Below are 15,331 nucleotides of genomic sequence, written 5' to 3'. Positions count from 1 at the left end.
AGGCACCACCTTGTCTGTATAATTTTTTTATTCTTATTTATTGAGACAGAGTCTCACTTTGTCACCTGGGTAGAGTGCTATGGTGTCATAACTCACAGCAACTTCAAACTCTAGGGCTCAGGCAATCCTCTAGCTTCAGCATGTCCCAAGTAGCTGGGACTATAGGCGCCTGCCACAGTGTCCAGCTATTTTTTCTTTGTTTTTTTCAGAGATGAGGTCTCACTCTTGCTCAGGCTGGTCTCAAACTCATGAGCTCCAGTTGTTCACCTGCCTCGGCCTCCCAGAGGATTATAGGTGTGAGCCATCACATCCAGCCTGCCTCTCTGTATTATACCATCATCTTCCAGTAGATGTACCAGCTCTTCCTGTTGCAAAATCTACATCCTCAGTTAAACCTCATCCTAAGCAGAACTATTTCTAACCTGAAGGATGCCTCTAGTACTCAGGTCATTTACAAAGTTGAAAAATCCTAGGAATGAAAAATCAAAATTTGGCTGGGTGTGGTGGCTTATACCAGTTATTCCAGCACTCTTGGAGGCTGAGGTGGGAGGATAGCTTGAATCTAGGAGTTCAAGACCAGCCTGAGCAAGAGTGAGACCCCATCTCTACAAAAAAATTTTAAGGACTCAGCACCTGTGGCTCAAGCGGCTAAGGTACCAGCCACATACACCTGAGCTGGCGGGTTCGAATCCAGCCCGGGCCCGCCAAACAACAACGGCTGCAACCAAAAAATAGCCAGGCGTTGTGGCAGGCGCCTGTAGTTCCAGCTAGTTGGGAGGCACAGGCAGGAGAATCGCTTGAGCCCAGGAGTTGGAGGTTGCTGTGAGCTGTGATGTCACAGCACTCTACCCAGGGCGAGAGCTTAAGGCTGTCTCAAAAAAAATAATAATAATTAAAAAATGACTGGTATGGTAGCATGAGCTTATAGTTCCAGCTACGTACTAAAACAGGAGGTTTATTTGAGCCCCAGAGTTTGAGGTTGCAGTGAGCTTATGACTTTGGTCAGTGTGATAGAGTAAGACTCTGTTTGGAAAAAAAAAAAAGAATCATCCTAGCCTGAGCCGCTATCACTACCTATTTCCTGAGGCTCTCTTAATGACTCCACCCTCAATTATCTAACCTATTACTTTCTACTATTTAAAATAAAATAGCTTGGGCAGCGCCTGTGGCTCAGTGGGTATGGCGCCAGCCCCATATACTGAGGATAGTGGATTCGAACCCAGTCCCGGCCAAACTGCAACAAAAAATAGCCAGGCGTTGTGGCGGGCTCCTATAGTCCCAACTACTCTAGAGGCTGAGGCAAGAGAATCGCCTAAGCCCAAGAGCTGGAGGTTGCTATGAGCTATGACGCCACAGCACTCTACCAAGGGCGACAAAGTGAAACTCTGTCTCTAAAAAAAAAAAGTAAAACCAATTTGCATCACATACTATCTCTGCCCTAAACATAGAAGAATAAATGCCAGGGGCAGCCCCTGAGGCTTAGTGAGTAGGACACCGGCCCCATATACTGGAGGTGGCGGGTTCAAACCTGGCCCTGGCCAAAAACTGCAAAAAAAAAAAAGGGTGGTGCCTGTGGCTCAAAGGAGTAGAGTGCCAGTCCCATATACCAGAGATGGTGGGTTCAAACCTATCCTCAGCCGGGAAAAAAAAAAAAAAAAAGGGAACAATAAATGCCCAGTGTCTGGGTGGCGCCTGTGGCTCAAGGAGTAGGGCGCTGGTCCCATATGCCAGAGGTGGCGGGTTCAAACCCAGCCCTGGCCAAAAATCACAAAAAAATAAAAATAAATAAATGCCCAGTGGTACTGTAACCTGCACAAAGATATGCCTTATTAACCCTACTATAGATGTAGATAAAAATGCAGTAGTGCTGTGGGTGAAAGAGATTCCCAGATGTATCCAAGCTCATTCTATGATTTCAGGTCCCTAAACAGTGACAGAGCCCTATCGAACTTGGTTTAGAGATGCTTAGTATAGCTGAGTCACAAGTTTCAATGGATGTATATAGATCCTTTTGTAGTTCATAAGCATGATTGGATTTTCTTTTTTTTTCTTTTTAAGAGACAGAGTTTCATTTTGTCGCCCTCGTTAGAGTGATATGGCATCACAGCTCATAGCAACCTCCAGCTCTTGAACTTAGGCAATTCTCTTGCCTTAGTCTCCCAAGTAGCTGGGACCACAGGCACTCGCCACATCGCCCAGCTATTTTGTTGTTGTTGCAGTTTGGCCGGGGCCGGACTTGAACCCGCCATATGGGGCCAACACCCTACTCGCTGAGCCACAAGAGCCGCCCTGATGATTGAGTTTTCATGCTCATGTGTGAGATGTGCCTCACACTAATCTTGTTAGGAGGTCAGCACATTACCCGCCTGACATAAAAAAAAATTGGGCCGCACCTGTGGCTCAGTGAGTAGGGCACCATCCCTGGCCAAACTGTGACAAAAGTAGCCAGGCACTGTGACAGGCACCTGTAGTCCCAGCTCTCTGGGAGGCCAAGGCAGGGGGATGGCTTGAGCTCACAAGTTCGAGATCAGATTGAGCAAAAGCAAGGCCCTGTCTCTAAAACACTGGCCTGGTGTTGTGCTGGGTGCCTATAGTCCCAGCTACTTAATCACTTAAGCCCAAGAGTTTGAGATTGCTGTGAGCTATGATGCCATGACACTACCGGGGTCAACAAAGTGAGACTCTGTCTCAAAAAAAATAAATAAATAAACAGATATACAGAAAACGTATCGAAAACATTGTACTCTGTTGTGGAACTGGGTTCATTCAGCCCCAACAAGTGCTGCAGCTTGGATATACCAGAGGCTGGCCACATCCCTCACCCTGGGAGGATCAGGCTTGGTATGGTCTAGGTCAATGTGCTTGGACTTAGTAGCTTGTCCTACTTTTTTTGTTTTGTTTTGTTTTGTAATCTTTTTATTTTCATTTTATTTCATTTTATTTTACTTATTTATTTATTTTTTGAGACAGGGTCTCTGTCTTCCTGGCTAGAATGCAGTGACATCATCATAGCTTACTGCAACCTTAAACTTTTCGACTGAAGTGATCCTACTGTGTTAGCCTCTCAAGTAACTGAAACTACTGGTGTGCATCACCACACTCAGCTAATTTTTCTCTTTTTATAAATATGGAGTTTTCGGCTTGGCACCCATAGTTCAGTGGTTACGGTGCCAGCCACATACACTGGGGTTGGCAGGTTTGAACCCAGCCCAGGCCTGCTAAACAACAATGACAACTATAACAATAAAATAGCTGGGCGTTGTGGCTACTTGGGAGGCTGAGGCAAAAGAATTACTTAAGCCCAAGAGTTTGAGGTTGCTGTGAGCTGTGACACCATGGCACTCTACCAAGGGCAACAAAGTAAAACTCTGTCTCAAAAATAAAGAGAGGGAGGGAGAGGAAGGAAGGAAGGAAGGAAAACGAAGAAGTTTTCACTAAATACACATAAACTCTTTTTTTTGTTTGTTTTGTTTTGTTTTGTTTGAGACAGAGCCTCAAGCTGTTGCCCTGGGTAGAGTGCACGGCATCACAGTTCACAGCAACCTCCAACTCCTGGGCTCAAGCAATTCTCCTACCTCCACCTCCCAAGTAACTGGGACTACAGGCGCCCGCCACAATGCCCAGCTGTTTTTTGGTTGCAGCTGTCATTATTGTTTGTCGAGCCCAGGCTAGATTCGAACCCGCCAGCTCAGGTGTATGTGGCTGGCGCCTTAGCCATCCCTTCTTATGAAGTTTTTCTTTAAAATATCCTAATTGAGGCAGTGCCCATAGCTCAGTCAGCAGGGCGTTGGCCACATACACCTAGAGTGGTGAGTTCGAACCCAGCCCAAGCCTGCTAAGCAACAATGACAACTGCAGCCAAAAAATAGTTTGGTGTTGTGACGGGCACCTGTAGTCCCAGCTACTTGGGAGGCTGAGGCAAGAGAATCACTTAAGCCCAAGAGTTTGAGGTTATACATATATATGTGCTAATTGAGATGTTTATAAAGTAAAGAATAGGCCAAGTACAGTGGCTTACACCTGTAATCCTAGCACTCTGGGAGGTTGAGGTGGGCAGATCGCTTGAGATCAAACCTTCAAGACCCAACCTGAGCAAGATCCAGACCCTGTCTCTAAAAATAGCCCGGCATTGTAGCGGGTGCCTGTAGTCCCAGCTACTTGAAAGGCTGAGGCCAGAGGATTGCTTGAGCCCAAGACTTTGAGGTTGCTGTGAGCTACAATGCCACAGCAGTCTATCTAGGGTAACAAAGTAAGACTCTGTCTCAAAAAAAATAAATACGGGAGGAAGGAGAGAAAGAAAGAGGCCAGGCACTTGGGAGACTGAGGCATGTGGATTGCCTGAGCTTATGAGTTCAAAACCAGACTGAGCCAAAGGGAGACCTCAGCCAGACTTTGTGGTGGGCACCTATAGTCCCAGCTACTTGGGTGGCTGAGGCAAGAGGATCACTTCAACCCAAGAGTTCGAGGTTGCTGTGAGCTAAGATGCATGGCACTCTACCGAGGGTGACCAACTGAGACTGTCTCAATTAAAAAAAAAAAAAAAAGAGGGTGGCGCCTGTGGCTCAGTCCGTGGGGCGCCGGCCCCATGTACTGAGGGTGGCAGGTTCAAACCCGGCCCCAGCCAAACTGCAACCAAAAATAGCCGGGCATTGTGGTGGGCGTCTGTAGTCCCAACTACTCGGGAGGCTGAGGCAAGAGAATCGCTTAAGCCCAGGAGTTGGAGGTTGCTGTGAGCTGTGTGAGGCCACGGCACTCTACCGAGGGCCATAAAGTGAGACTCTGTCTCAACAAAAAAAAAAAAAAAGAAAAAGAAAGAAAGACTCTGTGAGGCTGAGGTGAGTGGATTGCTTGAGCTCATGAGTTCAAGACCAGTGTGAGAGCAAAAGCAAGATCCCGTCTCTACTAAAAATAGAAAAACTGCAACAAGAAATCAGTTGAGCCCAGAAATTGGAGGTTGCTGTGAGCTATGATGCCACGGCACTGTACTCAGGGTAATAGCTGGAGACTATCTCAGAGAAAAAAAAAGAAAGAAAGTAAAGAATAAAAATTCTATTCTTGGGAGGCCGCCTGTGGCTCAAGGAGTAGGGCACTGGTCCCATATGCCGGAGGTGGCGGGTTCAAACCTAGCCCCGGCCAAAAAAAAAAACCCAAAAAAAGGGTGGCGCCTGTGGCTCAGTCAGTGAGGCGCTGGCCCCATATACCGAGGGTGGCGGGTTCAAACCCGGCCCCGGCCAAACTGCAACCAAAAAATATCCGGGCGTTGTGGTGGGCGCCTGTAGTCCCAGCTACTCGGGAGGCTGAGGCAGGAGAATCGCCTAAGCCTAGGAGTTGGAGGTTGCTGTGAGCTGTGTGAGGCCACGGCACTCTACCCGAGGGCCATAAAGTGAGACTCTGTCTCTACCAAAAAAAAAAAAAAAAAAACCCAAAAAAAAAGAAAAAAGAAAATTTAAAAAAAAAAAATTCTATTCTTTTTTTCTTCCTTAATCCCATTTTCTCTTGAAAGTGCATCCTCAATATTTTTTCCATTTTTCCTGATCTGTGTGTTCCCAGAAGAAAAAAGAAGATGAATTGGATGGGAAAAGGAGAAAAGAAGGTGTGAACCTGGTGATACCATTTGTTCCCTCGGCTGATAACTCCAACCTCTCTGCTGATGGGGACGACTCCTTCATTAGCGTGGACTCAGCCATGCCCAGTCCTTTCAGTGAGGTGAGATTGTGGGGACACACTGCTGGGCAGCCTTTTTTTCTCTGGAGTCCTCCTGCTTTATAGAAGAGGGTTGCACATATGATCCATAAGAAGAAAAGCAAATGAAGACAAGTTGGCTTATTGAGTGCCAGAGAGGGTGGGTCTAGCCTCACCTATGATGCATGTTCTTACATGGGTGTAAAGCCATACGTGGCAGGTATTGGGAGTAGTAGTGATCTCAACTCTTCCTTTTCTAGATCTCTATCAGCAGTGAGCTGCACACTGGCTCCATTCCCCCTGATGAGAGCAGCAGTGACATGCTGGTCATTGTGGATGACCCAGCCTCCTCAGCCCCTCAGTCTCGAGCTACCAACTCTCCTGCATCTATAACAGGCTCTGTCTCAGACACTGTGAATGGTAAGTGCTGCTGCTGTGTCTTCCATCTTGGGCCTGGTCCACTACCCAGCATTGGTTTGGTGGTAGATACGGTCCTGATTCCTTCTAAAATAATGGCATTTACTTTTTTCTTTATAAAGGAGTGGAAGGGAGCAAGAAGATTTTTGTAAGCTTCTTCTTTCTTTTTTTTTTTTTTTTTTTTTTTGTAGAGACAGAGTCTCACTGTACCACCCTCGGGTAGAGTGCCCTGACATCACATGACTCACAGCAACCTCTAACTCTTGGGCTTACACGATTCTCTTGCCTCAGCCTCCCAAGCAGCTGGGACTACAGGCGCCCACCACAACGCCCGGCTATTTTTTTTTGGATGCAGTTTGGCCGGGGCTGGGAGCTTCTTCTTTCTATAGTCCTGTCAAGTCAAAGGAAGAAAGAAAGGTTTAGAGAAAGCAGAATAAGAACTTTATAAAGATTTAAAAGTTGTTTTCTACTCATCCCTGTCTTTCATATTTCACCCTTACTTTTGCTAGTTTTTGATTAAAGTTAGCCTTTCTGGACCTTTCCTCAGTTTGTTGTGTGAGGACCAGTGTTTTTGCTATTCCTTGGGGAGTTCTAAGTTTAAAATTTGGGAGCATTAGTTTAGTCTTCAAGTCAGGAGCACATTAGAATGTGCAGGTGAATCTCAGTAGCAAGTCAATTAGTAACAGACTGGTTTAAAGGAGAAATTCAGGTGTTGCAGGACCACTCTTTACAATGAAAAGTGGTTTGAGGAATAAGTATATTTTAGCTGTTTAGAATTCTTAGCAACTCTTTATGTCTCAGTGGCCTACCCATTAAATTGAGACATAGACCTTTCCCCTTTCCCAGGGGTCCTTAAACAAACACCCTGGGAAGAGGGAAATAAACACCCCCTAGCTTTCCCTGTCAAGGAAAGATTATGTTAACATTTTGAAGAGATTCATTTTTTTCCTCTTGACCCATTTGTTCCCACAGGAATTTCCATTCAGGAAATGCCAGCTGCAGGACGTGGTCACTCAGCCCGAAGCCGAGGCCGCCCCAAAGGTTCAGGAAGCACAGCCAAAGGAGCAGGGAAGGGCCGAAGCCGGAAGTCCACGGCGGGCAGTGCCGCTGCAATGGCAGGAGCCAAGGCAGGGGCTGCAGCGGCCTCTGCAGCTGCCTATGCTGCATACGGGTACAATGTATCTAAAGGTGCGGAAGCCCAGGGTGGCTTTAGGCTTCTTCTTATCAGGGACAGTCTGGAAATTCTGCCAGGTAGAACATGTGAAAAACTCTCAGGCCAAGAACCTCCTTCCTAGAGCCCAGATTGAAGTTCTGCTTCTTTGCATTGAACAGTCTTTTTTTTTTTTTTTTTTTGTAGAGACAGAGTCTCACTGTACCGGGAGTCACATGGCTCACAGCAACCTCTAACTCTTGGGCTTACGCGATTCTCTTGCCTCAGCCTCCCAAGCAGCTGGGACTACAGGCGCGCGCCACAACGCCTGGCTATTTTTCTGTTGTAATTTGGCCAGGGCTGGGTCCGAACCCGCCACCCTCGGCATATGGGGCCGGCGCCCTACTCACTGAGCCACAGGCGCCACCCGCGTTGAACAGTCTTGATTGTCCCTTGGCTTTATGACTTGGTACAGTGCCACCTTTGAATTGGAAGTAGGTGTGAAAAGAGAGAGCTGAATTGTGGGCTATAGTATTGAACACTCCGAGTTTTTCCTCCTTTTGAAAACTGTTTTTCTTCCTATGTTTTTTCAGAGAGCCACGTTTCAGTAATCCAGGCTAGCATAGTTAATATTCATTCAGCTATGTGATCCATCATCATAAGTAGTAAGTACCCACTGTGTGCATAGGAGTATAAGGTATCGACCTTGCTCCTAAGCGTATTCTACAAATGAGAAGGGGAAGCCATGTATGCAGTATGTTTAACAACAATAAAGGCGGGTGGCGCCTGTGGCTCAAGGAGTAGGGCGCCGGTCCCATATGCCGGAGATGGCAGGTTCAAACCTAGCCCCGGCCAAAAACCAAAAAAAAAAAAAAAACAACAATAAAGGCAGTATACAGATTTGTGAAAAGAGAGGGGAGGGTTCACTATGCTTATAGGATAGGAGGAGGAGGAACCATGGACCTACTGATAAGGTTGCCAAGCTGCAGTTCAAAAAGGAAAAGGATGAGGAAGGATTTCATTCAACTGGTAACAGATTTGGCAGTGTCAGTGAAGAGAAGCATGGGAGTCAAAGTTGGAAAGACATGCAAGACCTGATGGGCAGGAACATAGCAGGTGTACCAAGATCATGTGTACAGTTTGAAAAGAGAAGTGGCTGTTGTGCCTGTATTATGCGAACGATAATGATAGCTATGAAATACAGACATCTGAGTGTAGTGAGAAAGGGAGAGCCAACTTACAGACCTCTCTCCCCATTCAAAATGTGAGCTTAGGCTCAGGCCTGTAGCTCAGCGGCTAGGACACTGGGCACATACACCTGGGGTTCAAACCCAGCCTGGGTCTGCCAAACAATAACAACTACAACTACAACAAAAAAATAGGGTGTTGTGGTGGGCGCCTGTAGTCCTAGCTATTTGGGAGGCTGAGGCAAGAGTATCACTTGAGCCCAAGAGTTTGAGTTTGCTGTGAGTTATGACACCACAGCATTCTACCAAGGGTGACAAAGTGAGACTCGGTCTCAAAAAAAATAAATGAGTCAAAATGTAAGCTTAGTATCAGCTCATAGAATGTAGCAAGTAAAGGCATTCTCATATAGAAAATGCTTGGCCTGTAGTATGTGCTCAGTACTTTACCTCCCCTTTCTCCTGCTATAGGAATCTCAACTTTCATTGTCAGTTCATCCAGGAAATACGAATTATAATAGCCTATCCCAGTGTTTCTTAACCCTTTGTGAACTTACCACTTCCTTGGAAAACAACAGTCATGTCAAGGCTGCTGCGGCAGGGTCTCATCTGTAGTTGGGATAGAGCATGACACCCATCAGTGTTTCTCCTAGGTATGTGACTGAGAAGAGGGCAGCAGGAGTGAAGGAGACAGAGGGAATTGCAGCTTGAGAAAAATCAACCATGCTTGGCAACTGGAATGCAAAGCAAGGGAAAGGAAGGAGTTTAGGTGTTACCTTTAGTTCCACCATGTATGAGGCGAGAGTCATGTCTACCAACCAAGCACTTTGAATTCTTTTTTAGGAAAGTAAAACCAGTATGCAACAAACAGTAGAAGAGTCATGTTAGATAACGGAAGTGGATTTGGCTGGCTTCCAGTTGCCCAGAGAGTCATCACTAAAGATGAGGGATTTGAACTGCGTCCTTGAAGTGATAGGGCTTGCAGAGCAAAAATGGCTACAGCCAATACAAGTAGAACTGCTTGAGCATAGACCTTATGCTCTCTGGCTCAACTTACTAGAGAGTAGAGGATACCATCTATGAAATTAAGAGGGAAACTACTAATCATAACCCTTAGAAGAAAGAAAAAAAAAGAAAAGCCAGGTTGCTCACACCTGTAATCCTAGCATTCTAGGAGGGTGAGGTGGCAGATGGCTTGTGCTCAGGAGTTCAAGACCAGTCTGAACAAGAGTGCAACCCCATCTCTGTAGAAAAATTAGCTAGGTGTTGTGGCATGTGCCTATAGTATCAGTTACTCAGAAGACTAAGGCAGGAAGATTACTTGAACCTAGGAGTTCAAGATTGCTTTGAGCTACACTGATACTATGGCACTTTAGAATGGGCAACAGAGTGAGACTCTATCTCAAAAAAATGAAAAATAAAACAGGCCAACGGCAGCGCCCATAGCTCAGTGAGTAGGGCGCTGGCCACATACACCCAGGCTGCCAGGTTCAAACCTGGCCTGGGCCAGCTAAACAACAACAGGCACCTATAGTCCCAGCTACTTGGAAGGCTAAGGCAAGAGAATCGCTTCAGCCCAGAAGTTTATGGTTGCTGTGAGCTGTGATGCCAAGGCACTCTACCAAAGGTGACATAGTCAGACTCTGTCTCAAAAAAAACAAAACAGGCTGGGCATGGTGGCTCACACCTGTAATCCTAGCACTGTGGGAGGCCAAGGCAGGTAGATTGCCTGAGCTCACAGGTTTGAGACCAGCCTGAGCAAGAGCGAGACCCTATCTAAAAAGAAGAAAAAATTGCCAGATGTGGCAGATGCCTAAAGTCCCAGCTACTCAGGAGACTGAGACAAAAAAATTGCTTGAGCCCAAGAGTTGGAGGTTGCTGTGAGCTATGACACCACGACACTCTACCGAGTGTGACAAAGTGAAACTCTTGTCTCAAATAAATAAAGAAAAATAAAGAAAAGAAAAGAAAATTGCACTGGTGTCTATTAGGTTACAACTCTCATCCTGTATCCTCGGCATCCCAGATGGTATGTGCACTGTTCACAGTACCAAGGTGATCTCTGTGGGTGAGGTAATATGGAGAGAACTAGGCAGGTACCATTTTCTCTTAAAACCCCATCCCTCGGGGCAGCACCTGTGGCTCAAGGAGTAGGGTGCCGGCCCCATATACTGGAGGTGGTGGGTTCAGGCCCAGCCCTGGCCAAAAACTGCAAAAAAAAAAAAAAATCCCATCCCTCTTACTGAAAAGACCAGATGAAAGGAAGAGCAAGCAAACATGCCAAAAAGAAGTTGGCAAAGAATAGTAGGCAGGGAATCCTCACCACCTGTCCTCCAGCCTGGACTCTGGTTTCCAAGACCACAGGTTCCAAGGAAGCTCACGCAGGATTGGTGTTATACTCTTGTCTTTCTCTCCATCCCCACAGGAATCTCTGCCAGCAGTCCTCTGCAAACATCCCTTGTTCGGCCTGCTGGCCTTGCTGACTTTGGACCTTCAAGCGCCTCTTCTCCCTTGAGTTCACCTTTGAGCAAAGGAAATAATGTTCCTGGGACTCCTAAGACCCTCCACATGACCAGCAGCCTAGCCTCAGACTCCCTTGTCCGGAAACAGGGCAAAGGCACCAACCCATCTGGAGGACGGTAACATCTGGACCCTCCAGCTTCCTTCAACCAAACCAGGGTCTAGAGTCCTGGCCTGCAAATTGTCTTTGGATGGCTTGCCCAGTGCAGCATCTTAACATCCTGAGTCAAAGGGCGGAGATGTCCAGTTGCAGCAAGGGAAGCGTAGACAGGTGGTTGGTGTGAGCACTTTTATCACCTGTGTCTCAAAAGGAGTGTCTGAGGTACCTATAGGAGGAAGGCCCAGGACAGGGATCAGCCCACAGCATCTCACATGAACTGTATAGCCAAGTCTTAAACCTCTTACCAGGGAAGGGCCTGACACAGTCCCTTCACATGCTCAGGCACACCGTCTCTGTTCCCATTCCTCTCTTCGGCTCTGATCACGTCCCTTGCAAAGGCTCCACTGGTGCTGTGAAGAGCCTTCCATGATGGAGACCTCTCTTGAGGTTGTGAAAGATTCCCTATAGGGTTCAGAAGGGAGGAGATCACGTACCTGATGTCCACAGTCTTTGGGCAGCTCCCCAGGTCTCCAAAAACTATTTGCCAGAGCGTCATCACTGAAGAGAACAGTTGAGTGTAAGAGAAAGGAGTGCCTGGTCAGGATGACAGAGGCTAGAGGAAGTTTACCCACAGGCAGTTGTGTTCTCAGCTTTGCCTCCCCTGTCCTGCATGGTTCACACCAGAGAACCTTCAGGTCCTACCAGCAACAGTAGCAGCAGCTCTCACACAAGGGACTCCCAGAAGCCAGTAAAGAGACCAGGAGCCACCTCAATCAGCAGGACATCCTCACTGCCCCTCTTGTAGACTCCCCTTTGCCTGTCCTGAATGCACAGTCTCCCCACCCTCACCCTTCAGCCCCCTGCTTGGCTGTATGCACTGTCTGTATTGCACTGAGAAAGAAAGGGACAGCAGGAGTGAGGTAGAGAGGGGTGGAGAGAGAGGGCAAGCTGGGCACTGGCCTTCCCAGTCCCAGCACCAGCCCCACTGGCCTGCATTTGCACCCTCCAGCACAGGCAGAGGGGCAGTGTTTGCATGGGAGGTGTTTCTGCTTACCTGCCTGATGTCCCTGGTGGAGCAGGTGCTTCAGGCGGGCCAGCCTCTAATTTGCACACCTGAAAATCGCGGAATTGAGTTTAGATAGATTGATTTTTAAAACTTTTTGGAGTGGAGGTCGTAGGGGAATCATTTAATTTAAATCATTAAGATTCCCCTACGCAAACCCAGACTCCTGTGTACAGATGCTATTTAGAGGGAATCAGAAAAATGCCAAGCCTTTTTTCTCTTTGAATGTGCTGTCTATTTTTATAACTGAACTTGTACATATGTATAAAGAGAGACACATCTTTCTTTTACTAACTGGATAAAAAAAAAATCTTAAATAAAATGGAGTGAGATAATTTTATGTAAATTGGGGTGTCTGTGATCTTTGCAGCTGCTTCTCCTTGGAACCCTTGATGGATGTGGCAGAGAGGATAGGGGTTAGTGGGACAGGGAGTTAGCTGTAGATGTTTCCTCACTGGCAGAATTAAAATTAGGCTCAGGAATCGACCTCCAGCCTGCAGAGATGAGGCTTGACCAAGTGCCTGGCATATGGTGGCCAAGGCTCTTGAGTGTCAGCTTTTTATGACTTGGGATCTAGGCGTGGGCAGCTTAAATCTTATTTCTTTTTTTTTAACTTCAGTCTCTGTAGAGAATGTCAAAAATTGCCAATGATGAATATATTTCAAGTCATGGCAGAGGACTGGGAAAAGTTTTCAATTAGCAATAATCACGCCTCAGATAAACCTCATTGGCTACGATACTGCCACTGTGCAAAGCTAGCTTGAATCTTAATACTGACAGTGTTCTCAAAGTTAGCCATACTTGTAAGAATCACAAAAAGGAATATGTTCCTAGGAATTCCAAGGACATCCGGACTTGGAAAACAACTCAGTGATCAAAGAGGAAGAGCTCTGCCTGGACTCTCAGTGTTTCTCTGAGCTTAACAACGCTGTTCCCAAGTGTGCTGGCTGTGACCTCCTTAGCTTTGCTTACCTTGCACACATTTGATCAGGGTGGGCTGGCTCCTAGGTAGCTTTTGCTCACCCACAGTCACTAAGATCAGTCTTTCATTTTCCTGATCTTCAGTGGCATGATCGGATACTTCTGGGCCCTTCTTTTTTTTTTGAGACAGATTCTTACTGTTGAGGCATGCTAGCAGGTCATTCACAGCCAGCAACCTCCTCAAATTCTTGGGCTCAAGCAATCCTCTTGTCTCAGCCTCCTGAATAGCTGGGACTACAGGCATGCACCACCATGCCCAGTTACTTTTTTGTTGAGACACAGTTCTACCCTATACCCTGAGCAGAGGGCAATGGCATCGTAGCTCACTGCAACCTCAGACTCCAGCTGTGGGCATCCTGCTGCCTCAGCCTCCGAAGCCGCGGCACCCAGCTGGGTTTTTCCATTTTTTTCATAAATCGGGGGTCTCACTCACTCAGACAAGCCTCGAACTCCTGAGCTCAAGCAATCCTCCCACCTCAGCCTCCCACAGTGCTGGGATTACTGGCATGAGCCACCACACCCAGCAATGCCCAGTTACTTTTTTCAAATTTTAGTAGAGAGGAGATCTCACTTCTGCTCAGGCTGCTCTCTTACACTTGTGATCTCAAACAATCCACCCTCCTCTGCCTCCCAGAGTACTAGGATTACAGGCATGAGCCACCAAGTCTGGCTTTTTTTTTTTTTGCCTTGGGTAAAATGTGATAGCACACAGCCTGCAACATCAAACTCCTGGGCTCAAGCAATCTTTTTTTTAGACAGAGCCTCAGGCTGTCCTCCTGGGTAGAGTGCTGTATAGCTTCACAGCTCACAGCAACCTCCAACTCCTGGGCTCAAGCGATTCTCCTGCCTCCATCTTCCAAGTAGCTGGGATTACAGGCACCCGCCACAACGCTCGGCTATTTTTTGGTTGCAGCCGTCATTGTTTGGCGGGCCAGGGCTGGATTTGAACCTGCCAGCTCAGGTGTATGTGGCTGGCACCTTAGCTGCTTGAGCCATAGGCGCCGGGCCAAACAATCCTTTTTCAACAGCCTTCCCAGTGGCTGGGACCACAGGCACTCACAACTACAACCTGGCTAATTTTTCTATTTGTAGGAATGGGGTCTCACTTTTGCTCAGGATGGTCTCTTAACTCCTGAGCTAACAATCCACCTGCCTTAGCCTCCCAGATTGCTAAGATGACAGCAAGCTTGAACCACCACATCAAGGGCCTTATTTTTCCTACTGTTAATGAGAACTGAGCAGCTCTTTTTTTTTTTTTTTTGGAGACAGAGTCTCACTTTGTTGCCCTTGGTAGAGTGCTATGGCGTCACAGCTCACAGCAACCTCCAGCTCCTGGGCTTAGGCGATTCTCTTGCCTCAGTCTCCCGAGTAGCTGGGACTACAGGCGCCCACCACACAAAGCCCAGCTATTTTTTTTGTTGTTGCTGCAGTTTGGCCGGGGCTGGGTTTGAACCCACCAACCTCGGTATATGGGGCTGGAGCCCTACTCTGAACCACAGGCACCGGCCTGAGCAGCTCTTAACATTCTATGTAAAGATTTTGCATTTAGTCTCTGCACCTGTAGATCAAGCAGCTAAGGCACCAGCCACAGACACCAGAGCTGGCAGGTTCGAATCCAGCCCAGGCCTGCCAAACGACGACAAAGAAAATTGCTTAAGCCCAAGAATTTGAGGTTGCTGTGAGCTGTGACGCCACAGCACTCTACCGAGGGTGACATAATCAGATTCTGTCTCAAGAAAAATTGGCTCAGCACCCATATCTTAGTGGTTAGGGCACTGGACACATACACCAGAGCTGGTGGGTTCAAACCCAGCCTGCACCTGCTAAACAACAATGACAACTACAACAGAAAAATAGCCAGGCATTGTGGCGGGTACCTATAGTCCCAGCTACTTGGGAGGCTGAGGCAAGAGAATCACTTAAGCCCAAGAGTTTGAGGTTGCTATGAGCTATGATGTAACAGTACTCTACCTAAGGCGACATAGTGAGACCCTTGTCTCAAAAAAAAAAAAAATAGAGGGCAGCGCCTGTGGCTAAAAGGAGTTGGGCACTGTCCCCATATGCCAGAGGTGGTGGGTTCAAACCCAGCCCCGGCCAAAACTGTAAATAAATAAATAATAAAAATAGAAAAATTAGCTGGCCTTGTGACAGGTGCCTGTATACCTTGCTACTTGGGAGTTTGAGACATGAGGATCACTTAAACCCAGGAGTTTGAGGTTGCTGTCAGCTAGGCT

At 47.1% G+C, this 15,331-nt stretch overlaps 1 protein-coding gene, 1 non-coding gene and 1 pseudogene across 4 annotated transcripts in view; 2 read left to right on the top strand and 1 right to left on the bottom strand.

The window, feature by feature from the left end:
* The window catches only part of INO80 (INO80 complex ATPase subunit), a 180,402-nt gene extending 167,940 nt beyond the window's left edge, over positions 1 to 12,462 (top strand). For 2 of the 3 annotated variants that reach the window (XM_053595851.1, XM_053595849.1), the window contains exons 33-36: positions 5,551 to 5,706; positions 5,943 to 6,102; positions 7,072 to 7,287; positions 10,859 to 12,462. In XM_053595851.1, the coding sequence (XP_053451826.1) occupies positions 5,551 to 5,706; positions 5,943 to 6,102; positions 7,072 to 7,287; positions 10,859 to 11,076 (750 nt within the window). In that variant the 3' untranslated portion in view covers positions 11,077 to 12,462. The remainder of the gene's footprint in view (positions 1 to 5,550; positions 5,707 to 5,942; positions 6,103 to 7,071; positions 7,288 to 10,858) is intronic. The other variant, XM_053595850.1, reaches the window with a different exon arrangement.
* LOC128589537 (uncharacterized) lies at positions 2,261 to 2,372 on the top strand (annotated as a pseudogene).
* A 273-nt stretch (positions 12,463 to 12,735) lies between the features above and the next one.
* On the bottom strand, positions 12,736 to 12,873 carry LOC128589280 (U4 spliceosomal RNA). Its single transcript, XR_008380882.1, has one exon. It is a non-coding gene; the product is annotated as a U4 spliceosomal RNA (small nuclear RNA).
* Between the last annotated feature and the right edge of the window lie 2,458 nt (positions 12,874 to 15,331).

This window comes from Nycticebus coucang, chromosome 6, assembly GCF_027406575.1.
Source record: "Nycticebus coucang isolate mNycCou1 chromosome 6, mNycCou1.pri, whole genome shotgun sequence".
Taxonomy (NCBI): Eukaryota; Metazoa; Chordata; class Mammalia; order Primates; family Lorisidae; genus Nycticebus; species Nycticebus coucang.
Note: the sequence above shows the minus strand (reverse complement) of the source record. Positions and strands in the feature narration are given on the sequence as shown.